Source organism: Xyrauchen texanus, chromosome 14, assembly GCF_025860055.1.
Source record: "Xyrauchen texanus isolate HMW12.3.18 chromosome 14, RBS_HiC_50CHRs, whole genome shotgun sequence".
Classification (NCBI taxonomy): Eukaryota; Metazoa; Chordata; class Actinopteri; order Cypriniformes; family Catostomidae; genus Xyrauchen; species Xyrauchen texanus.
Genome location: NC_068289.1, coordinates 40322205 through 40348101, shown reverse-complemented (window position 1 = coordinate 40348101; position 25897 = coordinate 40322205). Strand labels below are relative to the sequence as shown.

Sequence of the window (25897 nt, the reverse complement as noted above, 5' to 3'; positions counted from 1 at the left end):
CATCACTTCCACTCTCGGTTAAGGTTAGTAAGGGGCTCCCTATATCTTAAATGGTGGTTTGGAGCTCCCGTTTCTTTTGAGCTATGCTTGCAGCCAGGGCTGGACTGGTAATCTGGCATACCGGGCATTTTCCCGGTGGGCCGACGGACTTTTGGTCCGATCAGGGGTGGAATGTCAATTGGGAGAACCGACCGGGCCGGTGGTTCGGCCGTGAAATGTGCCGAATAGGCCACGATAAACAATGAGCCGCCGTGTTATGCAGAACAGACCACAAAAAGGCGCCGCAGTATACACCCCCCCCCAACAATTTGTAAAATCACGGGCTGATTTCTCTTACCAGTCCAGCCCTGCTTGCAGCTATATCCCTCTCGATATAGGAGCGCAACAATGCAAAAAATCGAGCTTGCATCTGCGTTCACATACTTGCTTCGTTTATTATGTTCGCCCTTTTTGTTCCTAGTGGAAGGAAAAAAAGAATAAGATCACGAGTCGTATGAACTACTTCTACGTCCAAAATGTTTTTTATCCTTTTGTGGAACAACATGAGGGTGAGTAAACAATGAAATTTAAGGTGAATTATTCCTTTAAATGAACACTTACTTTACACTATATTGACATTCATGAAAATGTAGTGAATATATAGTGATAATAGGACACTTTTAACATCTACGCTGACTGTCCTGGGAAGTAACTGATTACATGTAATCTGGATTACATAATCAGATTACAAAAATCAAGTACTTGTAATTATATTAAACTCCATTCAAAATACTTGTAATCAGATTACAGTTACATTTTATGGATTACATTATTACATATTAATCAGGCAGTACATTTTTCATAATTAACTGATCCCTCTAATGCTTATTCTTTTTAAATACTAAAATGTGTAATTCTGAATAAGACCGCCAATACACATTCGATAAGTCTTATTTTTTTTCAAAGGAGGGGGGGCAGGTGGTCGGGGTGGAATTGCACATACAGACCTGATACTTAATTACACTGAAGTTGCAGCGGTAAATGCATGTAAATACAGAACCGATTGCATAAGTGCTGTAAAATTAAATTTAGTTTCGCAAATTGCTTTAGTATTTGGCTTCAAAATGTACATGAAAGTGCTTTTGTGACCACTTTTGAGACTTTGATTCACCAATATAACTGGTCTGATCTGTTACCACACATTGATGGTGTTTTGCAATGCCAAAAATGGATTCTGCTCATGTTTCATTGATGAGGCCCTTTAAAAACATCTTCTGAAAACCTCTTCTGTTTATTGGCTGATGCTAATATCTATTAAAATGGCCAAATATCAGCCGATAATAATTGACAGGTCTTAATGAAGATAAAAGTGCAGGTTTCACTTTCACTGTCAATCAATTATGACTGGCAGCTGTCAATCAATCATCACTTTGACAGATGGCATCCAGAAGAGCAGCGTCTGTTTTGTTGAGCTGAATCAGTTGAAAAGCACAACTTCTCTCTCTATCAATCTCTCACTTGTCTGTCCCTTTCATGCTTGCTGGTAATGCATGCTTTCATATTCATGTGAGGGTACTGAACATCTCAAATGATACAATACAGATGTCTTTGATATTATGTCGCCCCACTAAGCTAGACTTAAAAGTCAACTTGAAATCAAAATGACCCTATTTACTTTCTCAAGTTATTATTATGAAAAAAAACTTGCTCCGCCTCTGAAGAAACTTTGCTTTTTGAATGACGTCATGACTCCATTCTGTTATTTAACGCCCAGTTTTCATGATCCAATCAAATTCCTATGAATACAATGAAGTCTCGCCCTTCATCAGACAATGATTTAGACAATGATTACAACTGTCATCATTGTCTAAAATGTATAACTCACAGGGATGCACACTCATGAGGGTGTTCATGAAAATTTGAGACAATCACTGATCCACGAATATGTAAAGAATAAGCTAAACGTGCCAACTTGAGTTATTTTAATGATTCAAGAATAGAAAATGATCTGCACAACTGTGTACAGCTAGCTGCAAAAATAAAGGGTATTTTGTTGTGGTGCGCTTCTGTTTCACAAATTTGTTCAGTTTCATTAATTGACTAGTTTAGTGACCATTTCTGGAGATGCCACTAGGTGGCGACCTAAATGTGCTTCTTATATGCAACGAGTGAGTCGTTGAATCATTTTGAGTTCTACCAAGCGTGCCGCACAAACCCTCAAAAGTGAAGCCAAAATGTCTCGATCGCCCCCCGGTGACTGGTCCTAGTATAGGTCATAAACCCCGCCTCCCCATGTTATTCAATGGGACGTGAGACCAACTAAACAATTAAATTACACTTCACATATCTTTATTCCAAAGATAGTTTCTGTCATTTACTGTCGTTTCTATCACGTTGATGTCATTTCAAGTGTTTGTTTTCAACATAAGTGTGTTTTTAGTTATTTGATGCTATAAAAACGGTGCTGTGACATCATGATTGACAGCTGTGATTGACAGGTTCTCTGAGCGAAGTAGTCACTGAAGCACCAACAGACTTTTTTTCGGGATCTTCGGAGGACTGAGGAGATTGGAGCTTTAAATTTAATATCTAAATTTCTATAATTAATTATTTCACACCGTCATAAGTCAAAAGTGCGGGGGCGTGTGCTTGCGATTGATTCAGCGAGAGTGAGGGCGGGACCTTGATTTCGCGGCTTTACTTCCTGCTCACTACTGCGCAGGTCTGGTCCCGAAATCGCAACTGCGCAGACTCAAGTCCCAAGATGTCAGCGCCATATCGGGACACTGGCGGCTTCAGTTCTCACCAATGGAAAAGAGCGAAGGAGCGTCGTCCATCTTTTCTTACAGTCTATGAGATCTACCAAGAAACTTTATAATGTTTAAGCATTTAGAGAACAAAGCAGATCGAGCATGACTTTTCATCCAAAAAGACAATAATAGTATAATAATAATGAGTATCAATAATATCGTTACCTTCTTCTTTCTTTATTTTTTATAGATACAAATATTTTTCTCACCAATTTGGAATGCCCAATTCCCAATAAGTCCTTGTGGTGGCATAGGGTCTCGCCTCAATCCGGGTGGCGGAGGACGAATCTCTGTTGCCTTCGCATCTCAGACCGTCAATCCGCGCATCTTTTCACTGGCTTGTTGAGCACATTACCGTGGAAATTAGAGCATGTAGGGACTCATGCTATTCTCCACGGTGACCACGCAACCCACCGAGAGCGAGAACCACATTATGGCGACCACGAGGAGGTTACACAACGTGACTCTACCCTCCCTAGCAACCAGGCCAATTGGTTGCTTAGGAAGCCTGGCTGGAGTCACTCAGCACACCCTAGATTCTAACTCACAACTCCAGGTGTGATAGTCAGTGTCTTTACTCGCTGAGATACCCAGGACCTCTACCTTCTCTTTTATTAAAATTTGCATAACAAATCTACTGACTTCAGTCGAATGTTTAAGCATTATAAGAACAAAGCAGATGTACTGTATAATTTTTCTACAGTATTTAAACTACAGCATGACTTATCAGAAAAGACAACAATAATAGCCTAATAATAATTTTGAGTTTCAATAATGTCCTTTTCGTCATTGTAAAGCACATTTCACACTGTTGAGAGTTGAGACGAGGGGTCAACGCTCCGTTCAACGCCAGCATAAAGCGGCGCTTTGCCCTCCACATGACAAGCGTTTATGTTTAGGTCTTAGCAGGATTTTTTTTTTTAATGTAATTACTGTAGTTCAATAACTGGGTACACAGAAACAAATAATAATGAATTAAAATAAATTAATTATTTATATATATATATATATATATATATATATATATATATATATATATATATATATAAGACATTTTCTTCTCACTAATATTCAGATATTAAAATAGAATAAAACGGCAACAATAAAAACACTAGCTAGGTTAGATGATTACCTTAAAGTTCATAGCCGTCAGTTCATACTGCCGTTACCGCTTTCGGTAACCGGATGTGATAAAAAAAATTCGGTTTGGTCATGTGACGTCCGACATAAAGCCTATTCAGTTTGTTTATGAATGAGAAGTTTCATAAGTGCCGCTTTTCACTGTGCACGTGCTGCTGTAGCAAAGCACGCGATTGGCTGTAGCTGTAACCAATCAAGCGATCTGTCTTGGGTGGACCGCAATTTCCATGCACACGATTGGCTTCTTCAGTAATCAATCATGAGGGTGTGAACGCCCTTTACCGTTGATGTTCACACATTGAGCAGCCGCCGGCAGTGACAAATGATGCTAACATGTTTATTTGATTCCTATTCCAATTCCAATTCCCGATCTTTCCATGTTTTTGTACGTGTGACGAAAACTTTGCTAGCAAAACAGTCAACCCGTTTTATTAAACTGAAATATTTTCCAGGGCAAATAAATATTTTCCAGGACATTTAGGTATTTTTCAAATTTTCCATTACTTTTCCATGACTGGAAAACTGCATTGCAACATTAGGTTTTTCAGGATGTGTGGGAACCCTGTTAGGATTTTAAGCCATTTGTGTCAAACTTTATCTGTAAACCCAATATTAAAGTTGTGGTTAAGTGGAAATGTCTAAATATTGGTTTAAAATATCAGCCAAACCGATTATTTGTCTATCTAAATCACCATCAGCTTTCCTTGTATGGAAAACAGAAATTCAGACATTCTGCTACTGTGTTTTTCAGAAGAAATAAAACAATTGAACCATTGCTTTAAACGTCTCAGTTTACTTGTTTTGCAATTATCCGTTTCTAATAAACTGTATCAACTTTTACATGGTGTGCTGAGATCCATATTTTTGTCATGTTGCCATTTCATATCAACTGGACAAATAAAAACAATGTATGAAATGGCAAACTTTTATTATAGGGGTTTCCCCAAAATTATTTCTCAAGTTAGAAATTCAAAATCCATTCCTGGCCATTTTTCTGTGGAATCAAAAGTGTCTAAAGTCCCACTGCCCCATCTCAGTACCTCCTCTAGGGCTTCAGGTAACTCTTGAGTGCTGGATAATTGAGTTAATGAAGTGCTGCGATCAGTGGGAAGGAGTTAACATAACACTCCATCTGCAGGACTGATCTCATGTTCATCAGGAATTAATTAGCTCCAATTCCAGTTCTCATGACGTCAACATCTTGCTAACATCAAAGTATAATGAGTAGAAGACCCCATGCATTTAAAATGCGAGTTAAGTCGAGCTATGAGCTTTGGGGTCATCTAAATGCCAGTGCAAACCTTCAAAGTTGACCAAATAAAGTTTTAACACACCTGAATGATAAATGTGGTGTTCCATGACATGAACTTGGTGGTTCGAAAACCCTGATAATCAAGTAACAGAGCAAAAACAGTAACAATATTACATAATAAAGAATATTTTACATGCATATGATGATAAAATGTTTCCACCAACATGGCAAACGTTTGTGAAGTCATTAGTTCCTGCTCAAAAGTGCCCCTTGTATCAACCTGGAACATTCCATCAGGACCTACAGTGGAATTGCACTGCAATAGTGGTGTTTGCCTCATACTTCAAACTCCGGGATTCCCCCTAAGTACTTCAGCACATAGACGGGACAGTAAATTGGTGTTTATAAATGGGTAGTTTATGGCGTCTGTGCGTTTCTCTTTTCCCACTGTACTCCCAGAACGTGGAATTATTTCCGCTGTGTTGTCTTGTTGATATGATGTATGACTCCATCCTATGACGTTAGTTATTTGGTCTGTTCCACGCACATGCGCACTCTTCAAAAACCTCTAAGAATGGCGCTTATGCATTTACATGACCATATTAAGAAATCTGTGTGTGTTAAACCACGTCCCTTATATGGCGTAAGGAAAACGGCTTTCTCGTTTACATGACGTATCGGAACACCGCTTTCTGCAAAACCCCTCGGAATAAACTGTTTCATAATTGTAAGTAAAGCAGTGTTGGGTAAGTTAATAAAAAAGTAATCCACTACAAATTACTCGCTACTTCTCTAAAATTATAATCAGATTACTTTTTTTAAAAGTAATCAGTAATTACATTACTAATGAATTTCCTTTTAAGTCACATTAAAAATAGACAAATAAAAAATAATGTCTATTTTTAACTTGTTCATGGTCGCACGTCCTTCAGCTGTCACAGAAATGCAAACAGACGAAAATAGGAACAAACGAATTCACATTTTAATTGTATTACACATAAATATTTTTTTTAGAAATATTTGTAACCCAAATAATGTTCTTAAAAGTAATTACTTTCATTGAAAATGAGTAACTGTAATCTGATTACAAGAATTTAAAATGTTCTGTAATGCGGTACGCTACATTTTGTGCCTGAAGTAATTATATTACAGTAACTAATTACTTTTTACACCCAGCACTGATGTAAGTATACCGATTATGCTTAACAATGTGTGTAACAATGTGACGTTCCCTTATCTGTGCAAGGTCATAAACGTCTCAAGAATAAACCGATCGACAAGGGTAGATTTTTTCCTATTACCCTGATTTTGCATTGCATGTAAACGCATTTACCGTTGTTCTTAGCGGCTTATTCAGTGTGCACTCATGTTGTGTGCATGCATCTTCACAGTTTAACATCAAAAGCAGAGAAATCTCACGTAAACACGTTTTTTTTTTGGTTTGACATTTCTAAATAAGCATCGTATTTGAGCATGTAAACGGGCTCAGTGTTTCCCAATTCAGGTCATGGAGCTTTTTCTAATGAGCTAATGAGTTGAATCAGGTCTGATTAGGGAGACAACCAAAATGTGCAGTTTTGGGCTATTCCAGCGCCAGCATTGGGAAACACGACTGTACATAATTAAGTATAAGAGCTCTTTAGGTTTCACAGTCGGTAAGGCCCAGTCCATACGAATTTTGGCTTCTCATCCACATGTTAACAGTGTTTTAAGTCACTGAAATGCCCTCAAATAATTTTCTGTGATGTGTTTAGACAGGTGAAACAGAGATTTTAGTATCCGGTGATGTGAATTTGCACATGGCAGCAGTTGTTTCTATATTGGGCATGCACTGGAATTTGACAGCGATGGGAATGCTGGTCTGATTTGTTTAAGTGTCACAGTTTTCATGACGTGTTTACAAGTCAGCCTACAAATGCTTAATCATTACACCGCTGTTCGGAGGCGTATTCAAACACTACTTCCTTTAATTGTAACTAAACTTCTCCCGCAAGTAAAAAAAAGGAACAAATGCCCATAACGTTCTTCTGGGTTTCTTGACATAGAAGCTTTAAGTCACAATATAATTCCTGTAATTTTGGAAAGGTTATGCAAGCATTTTAAAGCATTTTAGCGTTGTTTTGTAGGTTGGTGTGGACAGGATTTTTGTTTTTATATGGTTGGAAACTGTGTTTTTTATATATATATCTGTACGTGTGGACAACGCCTTATGCTCAGAAGTTTGTTTGGGTCATTTACTCTTCAAAAACGTTCTCACAGCTCAAAGTTAATCTGGGTCTACAGCTTTAAACTTAAACTTTATATATTGTGTGATTAATGAGAGGCCTACATTTGAAATAACAGACTTCGAAAACTAGCTATGCATAATTGACACTGGCTATCCAGAGATCTGAACAATACCATGACCATAAAACCATGAAATTCATCCCCTTTTATCTTCCCTTTCAATAGTACTGGTAGAAAGGGGGAAATGCTTGTCAGACGGCTTCCCAGCTTCTTTTTGAAGTTTGAATTGACAGTCATTACAGGTCGCTGCAGTTTTTCAATCTAGAAACATCAAAATGCTGCGTCAGAGATGAGCTGATGGAGCGCAGTCCCCTGACGCTGTTTTAATCTAACGCTTTGAGCTCCGACAGCCACAATACAGAGAAACTATTACAGCGTGATACATGATGATGACTTAGACTGGGCCTTTTCAAACGATGAGAAATGTACTTGACACATTCATCCTAGTGGGTTTGGAAGAATTGTTAATACTTGATATCAATCATACTATGTGATACAGATCAGATTTCATGAAAGATTTCATTTATTCAAGCCAATTTACCTTGGCTTATAGTGATGTGATGAGAAAATGAATTGGCCATAGAATTAAATTATATGCTATATGAATCAGATGCAATAATAATGATAAAAATATAATGACACTATTATACTCGGCACTTTTAAAAATGACAATATGTAGCAATCACGAGTCTGGTGAAACGGATGTTCTATTTGCAATGTTATGGAATGTTACATTTAAAAGTAATTGTAAAGTGATTAATGGAAAGGAGATGGTGAGAACCGGCTTGACAATATAAATAATATTTTAATAATCAACTTAAACATAAAGAGTCTCCAGTTGGCCTTTATCTCTCTCTGAAGCTTGAGTAGCCTGATTAGGGTTGTGCGGAATCATATGGCTTGGCCCCGCCTTCCACCCCGCCACATTCCTCCCTCGGTCTCTCAGGCCGGACGTACACCCCCTCTCTTTCCCTGGGGAGGGGCGTGCCTTCCGCACCGTCTGCCGGCAGGTCATCCCAGTCTACCTGGATGAGGGAGGGGACAAGGGGAGGGAAACAAAAAAAAAACATGCTGTAACGGCGATTGTGCCAAATTAACAAAATATTTTAAAAAGAGAGGGAAAGGCCAACACGGAGCGGTAGTGGGAGAGAGAGAGAGAGAGAAAAAAAACACTTACTTGTCGGTTCTACGATACGCCGTAGCTTGGTCCTCGGCCACTCCTCCATGCTCTAATGGATGACAGCCGTGCCTCACGGGACGGATCGGAGGCAGACCTCCGGCCCCTGGCAGACGGAACACCCTGCCGCATTTTTGGTGGACGGTAGGGCCCTCACCCACCCCTGGCAGTGGTAACCGGTCGGCGGCCATTCCTTCATCCACGGCTGCTCCGTTGGCGTGGATGGTAGCGGCGAGGACTCTACCACGGCACAAACTTCCTCCTTCCCGGGTTTCGGCACCAGTGTAAAGGGGTTAATGGGCAAGGAGGAGGCGAGAACCGGCTTGACAATATAAATAAAAGTTTAATAAGGAACTTAAACAAAAAGACAAACACACAAAGGTGTCGGACAGCTGCCCGTAAATCTCTCTCTCTCTCGCACTGCCGTCTCCAGTTGGCCTTTATACCTCTCCGAGGCTTGATTAGCCTGATTAGGGGCCGGGTGTGCGGAATCATGACCCAGCCCCGCCCTTCGCCCTGTCACAGTAATGTTACATTATTTTGTTATTGTTAATTAAACATATTTTTCTATCATTACTTTGTATGAAAAGTAGCATGTTTTTGCATAATTTTCCATAAAAAAATTGCTTTTTTCCCCTCATGGTCTCTTTACTTGGCTATAAGACCGCTCTAAGTTTCAGTTTTAAGGTGCTTTATTGGCAAGACAAACAATTGTACATTTGTATTGTCAAATCAATGGCAGCTTAGCTGCATACAAAGTAAATAGTGCCGAAACAAAAACAGTGCAAAGCAGCGTACATAAAACAAGAGAAATGGCACAAGACAGAATATAGATTTCCCAAATGACAAATGACTTTTAATGGCAAATACACACAGACAGAATGTATGACAGCTTTAAATTGTATTGTTCTTGTACATATTGACTACATCATTCAAACGTTCACCGTGTAGGTGAACAAAACAAAAGCCAATTAGAGTTGGCAAAGCTGTAGCCTTAATGGTGATTTAAGAAAGCATTTTGTACAAGGAAAACGTTCTTAAACTTTCTAATAGAGCAAATGAACATCTCAACGACTATAGAGCAGAATATGGCACTTAACAGCGTTCCACAGGGTGGACAGATGGGTGTTTTGTACATCATGTCCAACTACATAGAAACAAAACAAAAACAACTTTTAATGAAACATGTTGGAAGGAAGTGAACACAGTCAGAAACAGTGACATCATCAAAACACGAATGACTCACCAGATCGTCAACATCTGAAGCTGCCTGCTAGATTTATGAAACGTTTCGATCAATTCATTGAAAATAAATGATTCACTCACAAAACGAACATCGCTAAGGCTGGCAAGCATGTTTTTTGCACTACACATGCAAGGGGTGTGAATCTTTGGGTTGAAAATGAATCAATTACACTCACGATTCATGGGTTTGATCGCATAATTCAGAACGATTTCATAAAAAAAAAAAATTTGTCCTAAATTTGTGAGCATATAATTCTGGATCTGTTCACCCCATCTCCCTCCAAATCATCTCATTTTATTCCACTAGGTGACAGGAAGCACTAGAAAAAAACGTTTTCCTCTATCACCTTCCGTCACAATATACAGATGTGAACTGTAGGGGGCGCTCTAACACATTTTAGCCCTCACAGATGAGCTCGTCCATAGACATTCAGTCTAATGTTCAGTTCAGTTCATGCACCACCCCCATTTTCTCATCAAATATCTCGGCATCTGAGTGGACTACAAGCTCAGTCTAGGAGTCATTAGAAAGCTGAGATCCTCCCTTTTGTTATGATATATAACATTTTTAGCATTAATAGTCAAAAACATATATTTCTGATGATTTGTTTAGCATGTTTTACCTGTGGGACTGCATATTTTGTTCTGGACATATCAGATATAACATTGGATTATTCAGCCAATCAAGCTCACAGACAGGTAAAAATGGCTAATTTTTTAGAGAACTTCCTAAGGTAACAGCTGCAATAAAGCAGATATTTTTAGCTATTTGGGGCTTCCAGCAGCAGTTTCCGGAGCATAAAAGAGACATTTGTATTTGATGTCTTACAAATATCATATTTCACTATGTGATTCTTTTGAAAATCTTTTAATTGTAAATCTTTTAGTCACGTTCCTGAGAATGAGAGCTTTAATTTGATATATGATTTGTCTATTTAAGTGCTATTTTAAAGACTTGTATATTCATATTCATATTTCTACCAAATAACCACTAGGTGGCGCTTATTTGCGACGTGGAGCTTTTAAGGCCTTACTTTGTCATTTTTAGTACCATAAATGCAGAAGTGATGGTCATCTTTGAAAAGTTCAGATTCTAAGCTTTCAAAACGATACCACATATGCCTGACTTATGCATACGGGTGCTTGAGTTTTTAAAGTGTAAACTACTTTCACGATATAGCGACCACTCCGGTGGGTCCACAGAGTTGAGGAGGTTCAATCATTTCCCTAATGTGTCTTAGGCAAGAAAAAGAAGAGATTGTTTTATTGCACCAAAAGTAACTTGAAAGAAAATACATTAAATACAGTTTTGTACATAAAGGCTACTTGCATTATAACAAAAAGTGCAACGTGCTGATACAATATTTTAGAGCAGGGTATAACTATGAAAATATTCCAGATTTCATTACAGAAATTCCATGATTGTTTTAAGATTTTATTAATTTGCATGACTTTTCCAGTCCTGGAACTCATTAGACAGTACGAGAGCAGACCATCTGCTGGGTTGCTATGGCACATTTATCATGTATATTTTTATATATAAAAATGTGCTACACTAAACACTTCAGTTCCAATATACTTAGTCTTCTCTAACTTTAGCGCATACATTCTGCTAGTAGCCCAACAGGTTGCTAATCTGCAACCAAAACTGTAAGTGGTACCTGGTTTGCACCTTGTTTGGAAACGGTGCTGCCGTCCACTTCATCTGAAAACAACAGCATACGTTGAAGCTATGATGACTTCAGCTCCACATAAACAGATGGCCGCTTGTACTCATGTTCGGTTACCTTGTACGAGATTCCAGAATTCCGGATTCATTACGGTCCGGAATGCTCCTCTTCAGAGACTGCAAGTTACTGCTGAACAGCTTTACATTTCCAGTCTGAGTAAAATAAGGTGATGATTACATATTTTCGATTAATTTAGCAGATATGAATTTTGTCTTCTTTAACACACCTCGGATCTTTAGTGACCTGGAACCTCATCCCACCCCCAGTACCTCATCCATTTTTTGGAGTTGTGCCAACACCTCTTTAGTATTCCTCAATCTCTTTCTTATAAATAGTGTAACACCAAAAAAATGCCAAAATAATAAAAAATTTTATAATGTCTAGAATACCAAATATGTAGAGGGTCATTAGAGACCCTAGGTCTTTTATTTGCACCATATCTTATATTTTTATGATTATTTCATATAAGTTACTCTTCACAGGATATCTATGTCTTTGTTTATTAAAAGATAAATTAGTACTATATTCATACAAATAAATACTATATCATGTTGATTTTCTGTGCAACAATGAATTATCAGTATTTTATATGCATGCATGTTATTTCTTACTCAAGGTGACGCTGTTGTGTCAGTGATTGATTTACATTGGACATTGATATTTGATGAAGAAACCATGTGGAAGTAAACTATAGCAAGTTTAACACATGAACAGTATTATATGACTATTGTCATTTGGGTGTACAACTGAAGTTGTGCCTCTATTTAGACAGAAAATACATATGTGTAACATTGATTTCCTCTTTTGGAAAGTTGTTGAGAGGTATTAGTTGATTTTGCTCTTTTCTTTTGATGTTTAAGCAAACTGGAACACAAAAATACTATTTGTTGTGATCTCTTGGAAATGGCCATGGGTCCATTCTCAGGGTCCGTTCCTACTGAACTTGTCTTTTTGCTAAAAATAAAAAAGCTAGGTGCAGCACCATAAATAAGCATGCTTACAAATGAAAACGATTGAAAAACAGTGCTCACAGTTGCAAAATACGTTAGCTGTGAACAGCCCCTTATTCAGAACCAGTTCCATTTTTAAAAACAAACTGGAGCAAAATTATATTCATGACGTTCAGCTCTGTTAACGGCTCTGAAAAAACAAAAACAAATAAATAATAGACAAAACATATTTTTGATGCACTGCTCTCGCTGGTCGCATGCCACAATGTGATGACAGCACGATAAGTGAAGTACGATTCGTGAAAGAATGGCTCAGTTCTTTAAATGAATCAGTCACTCATGAATCTGCTTCACTCAGAATCAGAACAAGAATTGTTCAAATCTGTACAATTACTAGGCCTATTTGCTGGCATGCAACCAAGAATAAATGACTTTGGATCTGTTTTAGAGGGAAGAAAATCCTTCAGCAAACACACTGAACCTTTTTATAAGTTAGGGTCAATTTGACCTGTTTTCAGTTATTTTTGAGCTGCCTGAAACACTTGTTAAACTATTAAACTATTTATTTATTTCCCTTTTCTCCCAATGTGGAATGCCCAATTCCCACTACTTAAGTAGGTTCTCGTGGTGGCGCGGTTACTCACCTCAATCCGGGTGGTTGAGGACAAGTCTCAGTTGCCTCCGCTTCTGAGAGCGTCAATCTGCGCATCTGATCACGTGACTCGTTGTGCATGACACCGCGGAGACTCACAGCATGTGGAGGCTCATGCTACTCTCCACGATCCACACACAACTCACCACACGCCCCATTGAGAGAACCACTAATCACCACCACGAGGAGGTTACCCCATGTGACTCTACCCTCCCTAGCAACCGGGCCAATTTGGTTGGGAGACCTGACTGGAGTCACTCAGCACACCCTGGATTCAAACTCACGACTCCAGGGGTGCTAGTCAGCGTCAATACTCGCTGAGATGCCCAGACTCCATATTTTATTCTTCTTTAAATATATAGAACGAAAATGTTAGTGGGTCAATTTGACCTGAATACTTTGATGTTTAAAGAGGCTATATGTAAGATTGACAACAAGCGTTTGAAATGGGTACTGCAGTCCAAATTCAAAATATGGGAGAGTTGTCTGTCCCGCCCCAGACTCGAAGATCATGCGGGTTGCCATCCATTTGAAAGGATTTCTGGCCTTTACGCTGTCTCTATCTTCCAAAGGCATCTCCAATATTTATCCTTGTTTTACTACACCTCTGGTCATGGTGGTTTATAGACGGATGATGAGGCTTTTGATGTCGGGTGGAATCTGTGATCTTTCATGGCTGCAGCACCTGTTCAAATCTGGCAACCCGGCGGTGTCGAAATACTATTGGGAAACGGGCAGTGGGCGAGATCACGCGGGCCAAAACATAAAACAGAAATTCAGAAATGTTAAACAGTTTAAACTTCACATGTTCTCATATTTCTGATATTTCTCTCAGTCTCTGACAAGCCACATTAGATACAATTTTAAATTTAAATAACAAATTAAATAACATTTGAAAAAGTTGAAAACTATTCCTCTTAAAATTAATTGACAGACACAATTTCTGAAAATGTTCAATGAAGTTATAAAATGTTTAAAAAAATATTTAAGTTTAATTTATAATCACAATTTGTGAAAATGAAAGTTTTAAATCAAATTAGAACATTTTTCAAAAATGCTAAACATTGTTTAAACTTCATTTGTCCTCATATTTTTTAATGTCTCTGACAAGCCACAATAAAAGGATTTCTGTTTTTTCCTGATTATTTGCTGCTTTTCCTAGCAAAGATTTTTGGGGAATTGCATTGAAACCAATTAGGGTCAATATGACCTCTGCCCTAAAGGGTGTAGCTATTTATTTGTTGTTTTGTTTTACATAATAGGCGGGTTAAAGAACACTCAGACTCCAGCTAAGTGAAGTATACATCAGTTCGGTCTGTCTCTAGCTGTAGTGTGTGTTTTCTTACAGACTGAGAAACAATTGATCCTTCTGTGATCCTGGACTGAATGTGGAAGTTTAATTGAGCACTTACTTTCACAGACTGCTCCCTGAACGCCTGGATACAGGCGATGCTCTTCATGTGGTACTCTGGGCTCCTGTTGCCCAGCAACTGCTCGATCCTGTAGGTCAGCTGCTGGCACGCTGGCAAGGTTACAAAACAAAGACTGTCAACAACTGCAGTTAATACCTTGATACAAGATGGTCCATAATCAATTATAAACCCACATTGAGCATATAGTGGATGTTTCACATTAAAAAGTATTTGACACCTTATTAACCTTTAAAAAGGCATTGAAGACCATTACATACCAGGAAATGCAATACATTGGAGCAGCAATAATAACGACAAAAGCTCATGATTAAATATTTTGACATTGACAACCCTACCAACAGGGATCCCAACTTCCTACACCTTTTGACCAATTCACTTTCAATACTTTTTTGTTCGTTCACGATTACCATGAAATATATATACATATTAAATACATTTAAAGGGATAGTTCACCCAAAAATGTAAATTCAGTCATTGTTTACTCACCCCTGTGCTGTTCTAACTCTATATGACTTTGTCTTGTTCTGAACACAAAGGGAGAAACTGTGAATAAATGTTGTGCTCAGTGATGTCATACAATGGCAGTTTATGGTGACCACCTCTTCAAGCTTCAAAAGCACACAGAATTATCATTCAGAAGTCTAATTAATTATTCATGAGACTCATTAATGTTATGAAAGCATACGATAAGATTTGATGAGAAACAAACTGAAATATAATGTGTTATTTAGTGTAAATGTTCACTGACCGTTGATCTCCCGTGTGCGTTCATGATGGGACACGAGAGCAACAGTTCACGCAGCACCCTCGCAAAAACAAAACCTATGATTAACATAGAAAATATACATTTTATCGCATGTCGTTTGCTGTCATGGTGTGACTGTGACTTCCTGTAGCCTCCTCTATGTTTCTGTTTGATTTACAAGCACTGTGTTAAAAAATTAAAAATAAGGCTGAGCATAGAAATGCATCAATTCTTCGACTACAAACTCTTCAGACATGTTTAGTAAGTTCTGTTCTCTGTTTGGGACTAAACAGCTGTGTGGCCACAAGATTGTTGTGTGTCGAGTTGCATTGTTGCTTAGCAAAGATTAACAGCTACAAAACAAACACCCATTAATTGTAGTTCTTGACTTGTTTGAGGTGCATCCCACTCTGTATTTTCACATTAATCCATGTTTCTTTTTTGCTCTCGCATGTACAGTATATATGTAAAGCAGTCCTGCCCACTAATAGCAATGCAGACATACATTACATTACAGCGGTATAGCCAAAATTCATTACATCACACATTTCTACTATTGCACGGTACATACCGTTATTCCGCCCTGCCCTACATCACACAGTCGCAGGAAGTCACGTAGCACTTCTCATCGATTGTTGATTTGATCCATTCTCACCTTCTGCCGAACACGTCTGCACTTGTCTTCTGCTCTTTCCGTTTTGTCACCTCTTTCAGCGGGATCTTCATCTTGATGTCCTGCAGAGGGGCCTGGCAGCGGGCGGCCACAGCCTGAGGGCGCTCTAGAACTCTCTTCAGCCAGGGCTCAACGGACGGCAGGGGACCATCAGGATTCACAACATGCTTAAGTAAGCAACGCGAGCACAAGCCAGAAAAAGGAGGATGCAACATGAATTTCACAGATATGAATCACTGCCATACAAAAGGTGAAAAGACTAGATCAGTGGTTCTCAAATAGTGATATAAAGTGTCAATCGACAGAGATTTTGGGAGTCAAGCTTTTATTGTTTTCTAGCTTTGGGAAAGTGAATTCTCGCAGGTCTTCCATAAAGGGCAGCTGCACATAAAGCAGACACTGAACACAGGAGAGAAGAGAGAGTTGACTCTGATGTACAATCTACTGAAGATAAAATCATTATAACATGCTTTCCGTTTGATAAAAATGCACATACTTCATATCTCTCCTTAATGCAAGGAAAGGCTGCGTCCACTTGAGGGTTACTGCGATGATCATACACGTAACGCATGATTGCTGCCATCTTAAGGCTGTCATAATGTCACATAATGCACCTTAAATAAGTTATAACTTCTCATAAATAATTATAACTACAGTTATAATGCATTATAACACAAGCAACATCGCAGCAGAAGTTAATAAAGTTAATGTTATAAGTGTTTGTGGCAGGGCGGAGGGCGGGGCCGGTTCGTGATCCTACATACCCGGTCCCGTATTAGGCTAATTAAGCCTCTGTGAGGGATAAAGGTCGACTGCAGAGGATCGTGAGGAGAGAGAGATCGTTAACGGACATGCCCGTCATGTGTGTGTTTATGTTGTCTTTTAAGTTGATCATTAAACTATTATTTATATTGAAAAGCCGGTTCTCGCCTCCTCCTTTCATTGATCCCTTTACTCTGGTGCCGAAGCCCGGGAAGGAGGAGGGATACGCCATAGTAGAGTTCTCGCCACTACCGTCCACCCCAATGGAGCAGCCGCGGCCATCTGCCAGGGGACGAGGAGCCCAGCTGCCTGAAAGAGGACGATGGCCCCCGACCGCGAAGGGAGAAGGGGCTTCTAGCCGACCGCCTGGAGCGGTCAGGGCCGCTGCCAGGGGCGCAGGAGTCACCTACCGGCCACTGAGACGGAGCGGGGTTTAAGACCGCCGACCGCGAGCGGGGAGGGGCTCACTGCCGACCGCCTGGAGTGGGAGAACCGCTGCCAGGGGCGGGGGAGACCCCTTCTGTTCCCCGAGAACACGGCAGGGCGTTCCGTCCGCCAGGGGCTAGAGGACTGCCTCTGATCCGCCCGGAGAGGCGCGGCTGTCGTCAGTCAGAGGGTGGAGAAGTGGCCGAGGAACAAGCTGCGGCGTATCGGAGAACTGGCTGGAACCGGCTTTTCAATATAAATAATAGTTTAATGATAAACTTAAAAGACAACATAAACACACACATGACGGGCATGTCCATTAACGATCTCTCTCTCCCGCACCATCCTCTGCAGTCGACCTTTATCCCTCACGGAGGCTTAATTAGCCTAATACGGGACCGGGTGTGTAGGATCACGACCCGGCCCCGCCCTCCGCCCTGCCACAGTGTTGTATAGTGTAAACGGTTCAAACACTTTGATCATATTACAAGAGGTCTTTACCTGATTTAAGTTACAAAAGTAATATTTTCTTATAAACAGCCATAACATAAACTTGTAACATACATTAACATCACAAGTCAAACTTGCATAATTGAAGTCATTTATAAAATAAGATGCACAAACATGAAAGTTTATTGAATAGAGTCCAGTGTAGAATCAGCATACATGTGTGATCAACATACATATGTATTATATATTTTAAACACATAGCTTTACAAGTGTTTTTCATAATATCTCAAAATGTACATTGAATGGGTGTTATTTTCTATTTTGTGCATGTGTAATGTATATAACATCCAGCATGACTTGAAATGTCTTATAACCACTTAAACATATCTTATTCATGTTTATAAGAAGACTTTGCTGTTGTCACTTAAAGCATACCTGTTTTATATATATATATATATATATACATACACACACACACACACACACATTACAAATATATATATAATACATTATAACTTCTGCAGATAAAATTGGATGTTGCTTCTTGTGTTATAATGCATTATCCTCTAATGTATAACTACATTTACATTTATGCATTTGGCAGATGCTTTTATCCAAAGCGACTTACAGTGCACTTATTACAGGGACAATCCCCCCGGAGCAACCTGGAGTTAAGTGCCTTACTCAAGGACACAATGGTGGTGGCTGTGGGGATCAAACCAGTGACCTTCTGCTTACCAGTTATGTGCTTTAGCCCACTACACCACCACCACTCCATGAATAGGTCATTATTATAATGCATGACATTTATGGTTACGGTTAATTATGAGATTAACATATTATCAGGTGCATTATGAGACATTACTAATGCATTATAAATATGGGCTTCACAGGAAGTGTTATCGAATTCATTTCTAAACAGTTAAGAATCTTAAATATCTTGTTCATTTTGCATGATCATATTTCAAAATTCTAAAACTTAAAAAATCCTTAAAAAATAAATAAAAATTGTGTCAAACTTTTGGAACTTTTTTGGCCCAAAAAACAAAACAAAAAACAACAACAACAACAACAACAAAAATTTACAATGTATTTAATATTCCCAGTTATAACAAATGTCTTGTAAAAATGCACCTCATCATCTCTGGCTGCAAAAACTTCGACAACATGTCTTCCCGTAAACTGATGGTGATGAATCTGCATTCTATGAAAATAAATAAATAAATCACTGTGTATTGAAGGCACAAGACTGATTACTACGGTTTAAGATACTATACATGATGTGATTTTCCCAATAATTATTTGTTTGTTTGTTTGTTTGTTTGTGATTTAACGCCAGACCAGCTTCTGTGGCTATTTTCATGACAAAAAAGCAAGTTAAAATACAAATTAAAGAAGGTTTTAAACCCTTCAAGTAACACTGTAGCACTTAGTGACCCGGCCCGTTAAATCACAGTTCGACAGTCACAATTTGCCCCATTATCAATAACAACCTTTTACTAATATACAAATGTAATATTTACAAATTTGAAATAAAGTAAATGCTCCAAACTTACAATAGAATATGTTTATGTACAGTATGCATTTATGTGTGTGTGTGTGTGTGTGTGTGTGTTTGTGGATAGGTAGGTGGATGTGCAGGTCACACTCACACACACCTGTTCCCATTTCCCCCATTTGTTTCCATTGAATACAACTGTTTTTATATATTTAACTACTGTAATAAATGTATATGTATATGTGTGTGTGTGTGTGTGTGTGTGCGTGCATGTGTCTTTGTGAATAGGTGAGGTTATGTTTGTGTGTGTGTGTGTGTGTGTGTGTGTGTGTGTGCGCGTGCGTGCATGCATGTGTCTTTGTGAATAGGTGAGGTTGTGTGTGTGTGTGTGTGTGTGTGTGTGTGTGTGCGTGCGTGCATGCATGTGTCTTTGTGAATAGGTGAGGTTGTGTGTGTGTGTGCGTGCATGTGTCTTTGTGAATAGGTGAGGTTGTGTGTGTGTGTGCGTGCATGTGTCTTTGTGAATAGGTGAGGTTGTGTGTGTGTGTGTATGTGTGTGTGTGTGTGCGTGCATGTGTCTTTGTGAATAGGTGGGGTTATGTGTGTGTGTGTATGTGTGTGCGTGCATGTGTCTTTGTGAATAGGTGGGGTTGTGTGTGTGTGTGTGTGCGTGCATGTGTCTTTGTGAATATGTGGTGGTATGTGTGTGTGGAAGTCTTGATTGGAGCGCACACACACACACACACACACACACACTTTTGTATAAATTATTTTCCCATTTGTTTCCATTGACTTCCATTGCTTTATATTAAGCTAATAAAATTGTGACAACTTACGTATGTTTGTTTCTGTGTGTGTGTTTTGGGTGGGTGGGTTTGGGTGTGTGCGGGTCAAGTTTTGGGAGTGTGTGGGACAGGTATACCCCCCATAACATACATTTGTTTCTGTCATGGTCGAAACAATATGTTGCACTACTGACATTGGTTCCTATTGTTTTCTAGGCTCTGGTGTCATTTTTGATAATGTTTTGACATTGCTTTACAATTTTATAAGATTTCTGGAACATTACAGCTTTCTGCAAGTCTTTACATGAACCGGGTCAAATTGACCCGTTACAACTTATTTGTTACTATTTTCATAGCAATGTTTATAAATACATAAAATTCATCATTTTAAAATTGTCAGATCCAAATCACCTCCGTGGAAGTTTATGTTGAGTGGTTGGTTTGTTTTAAGAAACGTACACGTTTGCCTGGAGTGTGATACTCTGCAGCGGGTATAAATGTTTGTTTTAGGACATATGCTACTTTAATCTTCCTAGAATACCTACTGACATGGACCACCCTTAATAAACAATTCCTGAACAGTGGCATCCTGTTTAAAGGGATTCACTCCAATGAGCATTTGTTGTTTGAGAAAGAGCGTCATCTAATGGAGAGAATCATACCAGCTCCTGTTTACTCAAGCAAAGCACAGAGAAACATTTCCCAACAGACTTATATTTCATCTGGTCCTCGTCCACCTTAGAAAATGGCACAATGTCATGTCCAAAGGGCTCTTATCTGCCCTTGACAATGTGAGAGTGAAAACATGAATATTGTCATCCTTCTGTACTTCAGTTTCATTGTCATTGTTTATGCAAGAGACCGTTTCTCTTATGTCATCTTTCTGGTGACTCTGACCATCAACCACAGCCCAAGTTTTCTTCACCTTCTCCTCTGTTACCTGGATGTTACCTGCACACAACATTATAACAAACTAGAGAAAACAACAATACTTCTGCTTGCGTATTGCGTATGGTGAGCTGACACGGCCAGGCCCGGCTTGACTCAAAAACATCCTCTTGTTTGGTTACACTAGCTCCTTAGCGGATCCTCCAAACATGAAAAGTAAAGCACAAAAATGTACACCTTGTAGATGACTGATAACATGTGAATTCTTACCTAAAAGTGTAGACTTACTCCAGACCATTCTCTTCATCCAGAGCATGATCTGTTTGACCATCTCCAGACATTGAGTTTGCGGCCTACTCAAACCTTTACCTGAACGAGGTGGAGCTGACGATGACCCTGGTCCACCTCCCCCTCCATCCGCTCTGTCCTCCACATCCAAAGGAAACGGCAAACTAAACATGAAGAAGACTGGATTTATTAACAGTGCTAAGCTCCAAACAACACTAAGCAAATGCTGACATTGTTTATAAACACAAACTCTAAATCCTTTTTTTATTCCATGACAATCAGAAGACAATCAATCAAATTTCAGAAACTTCCATGGCAGAATTTTTTGCTTTTGTTATAAATTATTCTTAAGAAAGATGAACAAAAATGATGATGAAAGCCATAATATTAAATGCCATGGATCAAAATTTACTGAGTAATACATTATTTTGTAGAGGGGGGTCAAAATGACAATTTTGTCATATGTTTTGGAGCAAAACTAGGGGTCAAAAATAGCCATAGAATGATGGCAGCATCATTATTTTTATTTGAACACAAAGATAAGTAGATCAGTCTATTATTTGGCAATGGTGTGAGTAGGGCTGGACTGGTAATCTGGCATACCGGGCATTTTCCCGGTGGGCCGACCCACTTTTGGGCCAATCAGGGGCGGAATGCCCATCGGGGTAACTGAGCGGGCCGGAAGTTCTGCCTCGAAACGTGCCGAATGGGCCGCTATAAGCTAAAATGAGGCTCCGTGTTATGCAGAATGGACCACAAAACGGCGCCACGATATGCAGAAAAGGACAGCGAACAACCCAGTTGCCATGTAAAATCCCGGGCCGATTTCGATATATTGGTTTTACCGATTAATCGGTTCCAATAGTTGCTTTTTGGAACTATCGGTAATCAGTAGAAATCTCTGCCGATAGTTGCTGAATGTTTTTATTTTTTATTCCTCATCAACAAGTCCTTAATCTAGTGACTATAATGGCTATAAAATGCTTCATTTGGTAATTACTAACATAGAGCATTGTAACAAACCCAAGTCCTGGCATTTTTCAGGCTTGTTTGTAGTAATTAAATGTCCATCATTATGCACCAAATCTGAATTTTTCTGATTATTATTGGGATTTTGGTCGTGCACTAAACTGCTTTTGGAATTGTATTAATTTTGGACTCTTGTAGCCTCATTGTCTGTACCTGTCATAGTAAGGAAAGACTAAGAAATGTTTCATCATTCTATAAAGCGCTTAAAAAAAATCCACCGAATAATCGTTTATCGACCTTTTTCACCACCTTGGTTATCGGTATTGGCAAACGATCCACTATCGGCCAACCTCTTGTTCCTAAAACTCCAGAAGTAGAGATGGAATAAGCAGGAATGTCTGTCACCTTTTCTCCATTCTGAACAGGTGAGTATTTGTGACAGACCTCCACAAAACCATTTGGTAGGTTGAACATTAGCTTTGGTAGAACATTAGCTTAAAATTAATTAAATGAACTAAAAGTGGGTCACACTTTCACTGCAGGGTAATTCTAGAAACAACCAGATGGCCATTTAAGCTTATGATGTACAGTTTAAGTCAGAAGTTTACATACACTTAGGTTGAAACTAATCTAGTCATTTAAACAAATTTTTTAACCATTCCACAGATTTAATATTAGCAAACTATAGTTTTGGCAAGTCGTTTAGGACATCTACTTTGTGCATGACAAGTACTTTTTCCAATAATTGTTTACAGACAGATTATTTCACTTTTAATTGGCTATATCACAAATCCAGTGGGTCAGAAGTTTACATTCACTAAGTTAACTGTGCCTTTAAGCCGCTTGGAAAGTTCCAGAAATTCAATTAGCTTCTGTATTTTAAGGCCTACCTTCAAACTCAGTGCCTCTTTGCTTGACATCATGGGAAAATCAAAAGAAATCAGCAAAGACCTCTGTCTGATTCATCCTTGGGAGCAATTAACAAACGTCTGAAGGTACCACGTTCACCTGTACAAACAATAGTACGCCAGTATAAACACCATGTGACCACGCAGCCATCATACCGCTCAGGAAGGAGACGCATTCTGTCTCCTAGAGATGAACGTAGATTGGTGCGAAAAGTGCAAATCAATCCCAGAACAACAGCAAAGGACCTTGTGAAGATGCTGGAGGAAACAGGTAGACAAGTATCTATATCCACAGTAAAACAAGTCCTATAGTCAACATAACCTGAAAGGCTGCTCAGCAAGGAAGAAGCCACTGCTCCAAAACTGCCATAAAAAGTCAGACTACAGTTTGCAAGTGCACATGAGGGTCAAGGATCTTACTTTTTGGAGAAATGACCTTTGGTCTGATGAAACAAACATTGAACTGTCATAATGACCATCGTTATGTTTGGAGAAAAAAGGGTGAGGCTTGCAAGCCTAAGAACCCCATCCCAACCGTGAAGCATGGCGGTGCAGTATCATGTTATGAGGTGTTTTGCTGCCTTATTGGCAGCTGTTCCAATGGTCTGCGATACGTTGGCATGTCTGCCATATTGGAAAGGTCAGGAGCCGTCTGCCAACAAATGACAGTATATGGTCTGTAACACTCTAGAGTCCTTTCCTTTCCATAAACACTGGGAAATAATTTTGATGATATAAAAATGTCTAATTAAACTGAAAATTGGTAATATATAATGTTGCAGATCAGAGCACTGTCTGATGCTGGAAGCTTCAAATATATAAGAGGTGGTACTAGTGATCATAAACCCAATGAAATAAATGGGTCATAACCATAAAGAAACCTAGCTCCAAAAACATCAATAAGCACCCAGTTAGTCAGTTCATTATTTGAACCGTTTCCACACAAAAGCAGTTTATGCAGCAGTCTGAGGCTTCTCCATTCACTTGCATTCAAACAGGGCTCCTTGTTGACTGTTCCAAGATGGCAGCGCAGTTGATGTATCCAAACTAGCATCTAGGTATGTATATCTATGCTGAAGTTTATGCCCTCAAGCCCAATCTTATTAAAGAGACTGTTACAATAACACCTTCAGCCGTGACTATATTAACAATATGGCACAGCCTTGAGTGCCTTATTGCCTTTATAAAACGGTCACCAAAAAAATCTAAAATATTAAGGACACAAATGTTCATTAAAAAAATTATATTTTGTAAGTAAAATCATGAAATGCCATTTTTTTTCCCATTCTTTTTTGTAAAAAGGATGTTGCTAGGCAACAAGAATACCTATCAGCTATGGGTAGGGTTGCCACTTTTGAAGTTTTACATTTACATTTACAATGTTTGTTTCATCAGACCAAAGGACATTTCTCCAAAAAGTCAGATCTTTGCAAACTGTAGTCTGACTTTTTATGGCAGTTTTGGAGCAGTGGCTTCTTCCTTGCTGAGCAGCCTTTCAGGTTATGTCATTATAGGACTTGTTTTACTGTGGATCTAGATACTCGTCAACCTGTTTCCTCCAGCATCTTCACAAGGTCTTCACAAGGTCTGTAAGCGACTTACAGTGCACTTATTACAGGGACAATCCCCCCAGAGCAACCTGGAGTTAAGTGCCTTGCTCAAGGACACAATGGTGGTGGCTGTGGGGATCGAACCAGCAACCTTATGATTACCAGATTACCAGTTATGTGCTTAGACCACTACACCACCACCACTCCAGTTTTAAAATAAGGGAGTCTGCTGTAGGCCTTTCCAGCAGCGGCAAGGATGGTCAGGTCTTCTGGGTGTTTGAGCCGTAAGCGCGCAGTCATCCGCATACTACAGCTCAAGGACCTGCACCACTATGACTTGGGTGGTTGCCTGGAGCCTTCGGATATGAAAAAGGTTACCAACTAGCCTGCAGTCTAGAGTGATCCCACTACTGCTTTCCAGCTCGTCGTGGACGAGTTTCGTGACACATAGGAGGAAGATGTTGAAGAGTACCAGCACCAACACACACACTTGTCTTACCCCAATGAGTACATTAAAGGGCCCCAATTCCTGTCCTCCTATGGTCGGACGGCACAGGCCACCATCCCATCATGGAACTGTGACAGGATGTTCACAAATTTTCTTGGGCAGCCAAATTTTCTTAGTATATCCCAGAGTAGCTCTCGATTCAGTGTCAAAGGCTTTGGAGAGATTATTCTGTATCTTCTATTTGTAACACCATGGTCAGGTTTGATTGCATGCATAATGACAAACAGCAAATACTGGCACTTCAAATCAATTTTAAAATGCTAAACCTTGACAAATAATAGTTCTATAATGTCAGTACACAGTACTGTATGAAAGTGTTCACTTCAGTAAAATGTTGCGTAGTGAGGATGTCTTCAAAAACAATGACTTATTGTCAAATAATGACCTAGAGGAAGATGTTGAAGAGTACCAGCTCCAACACACACCCTTGTCTTACCCCAATGTGTACATTAAAGGGCCCCAATTCCTGTCCTCCAATGATGTTCCAGAAAACATAAAAAAGCTAAATGAATATTTGGTGTGACCACCTTTGTCTTTAAAACAGCACCAATTCTCCAAAATACACATGGACACAGTTTTTCTTGGTTGTGGGCAGATCGGATGTTCAAAGCTTCTTGGAGAATTCTCCACAGTTCTTCTGTCCATTTCGGCTGTCTCTATTGCTTCTGTCTCTTTATGTAATCCCTGATTGACTCGATGATGTCGAGATACGGGCTCTGTATGGGCCATACCATCTGTTGTAGGGCTCCATGTTCTTCTTCTATTGAATTCTGTTTGCAAAGGGAATGTTGAA

General features: G+C 39.3%; 2 protein-coding genes across 3 annotated transcripts in view; one reads left to right on the top strand and one right to left on the bottom strand.

The window, feature by feature from the left end:
* LOC127654742 (uncharacterized) overlaps positions 1-25897 on the top strand; it is a 46225-nt gene that overhangs the window by 1354 nt on the left and 18974 nt on the right. The window contains exons 2-3 of one of the 2 annotated variants that reach the window (XM_052142069.1): positions 16114-16244; positions 18355-18494. The gene's annotated coding sequence lies outside the window, so the exon portion shown is untranslated. Of the gene's footprint in view, positions 1-9296; positions 16245-18354; positions 18495-25897 lie in introns of those variants that run through there. The other variant, XM_052142070.1, reaches the window with a different exon arrangement.
* LOC127654750 (X-ray repair cross-complementing protein 5-like) lies at positions 16241-16804 on the bottom strand. The gene is made up of 2 exons (XM_052142086.1): positions 16569-16804; positions 16241-16471 (listed from the first exon to the last, which is right to left on the bottom strand). Exons 1-2 carry the CDS (start codon positions 16653-16655, stop codon positions 16367-16369), a joined length of 192 nt encoding a protein of 63 aa, XP_051998046.1. The 5' UTR covers positions 16656-16804; the 3' UTR covers positions 16241-16366.

Excerpts from the sequence above, each read along its gene's own strand:
- LOC127654750 (XM_052142086.1), bottom strand. The coding sequence starts at position 16,655 with ATGGCAGCAATCATGCGTTACGTGTATGATCATCGCAGTAACCCTCAA. Across the intron at positions 16,472-16,568 it reads GCATTAAGGAGAGATATGAA|TGTCTGCTTTATGTGCAGCT; the intron begins GTATGTGCATTT and ends TCCTGTGTTCAG.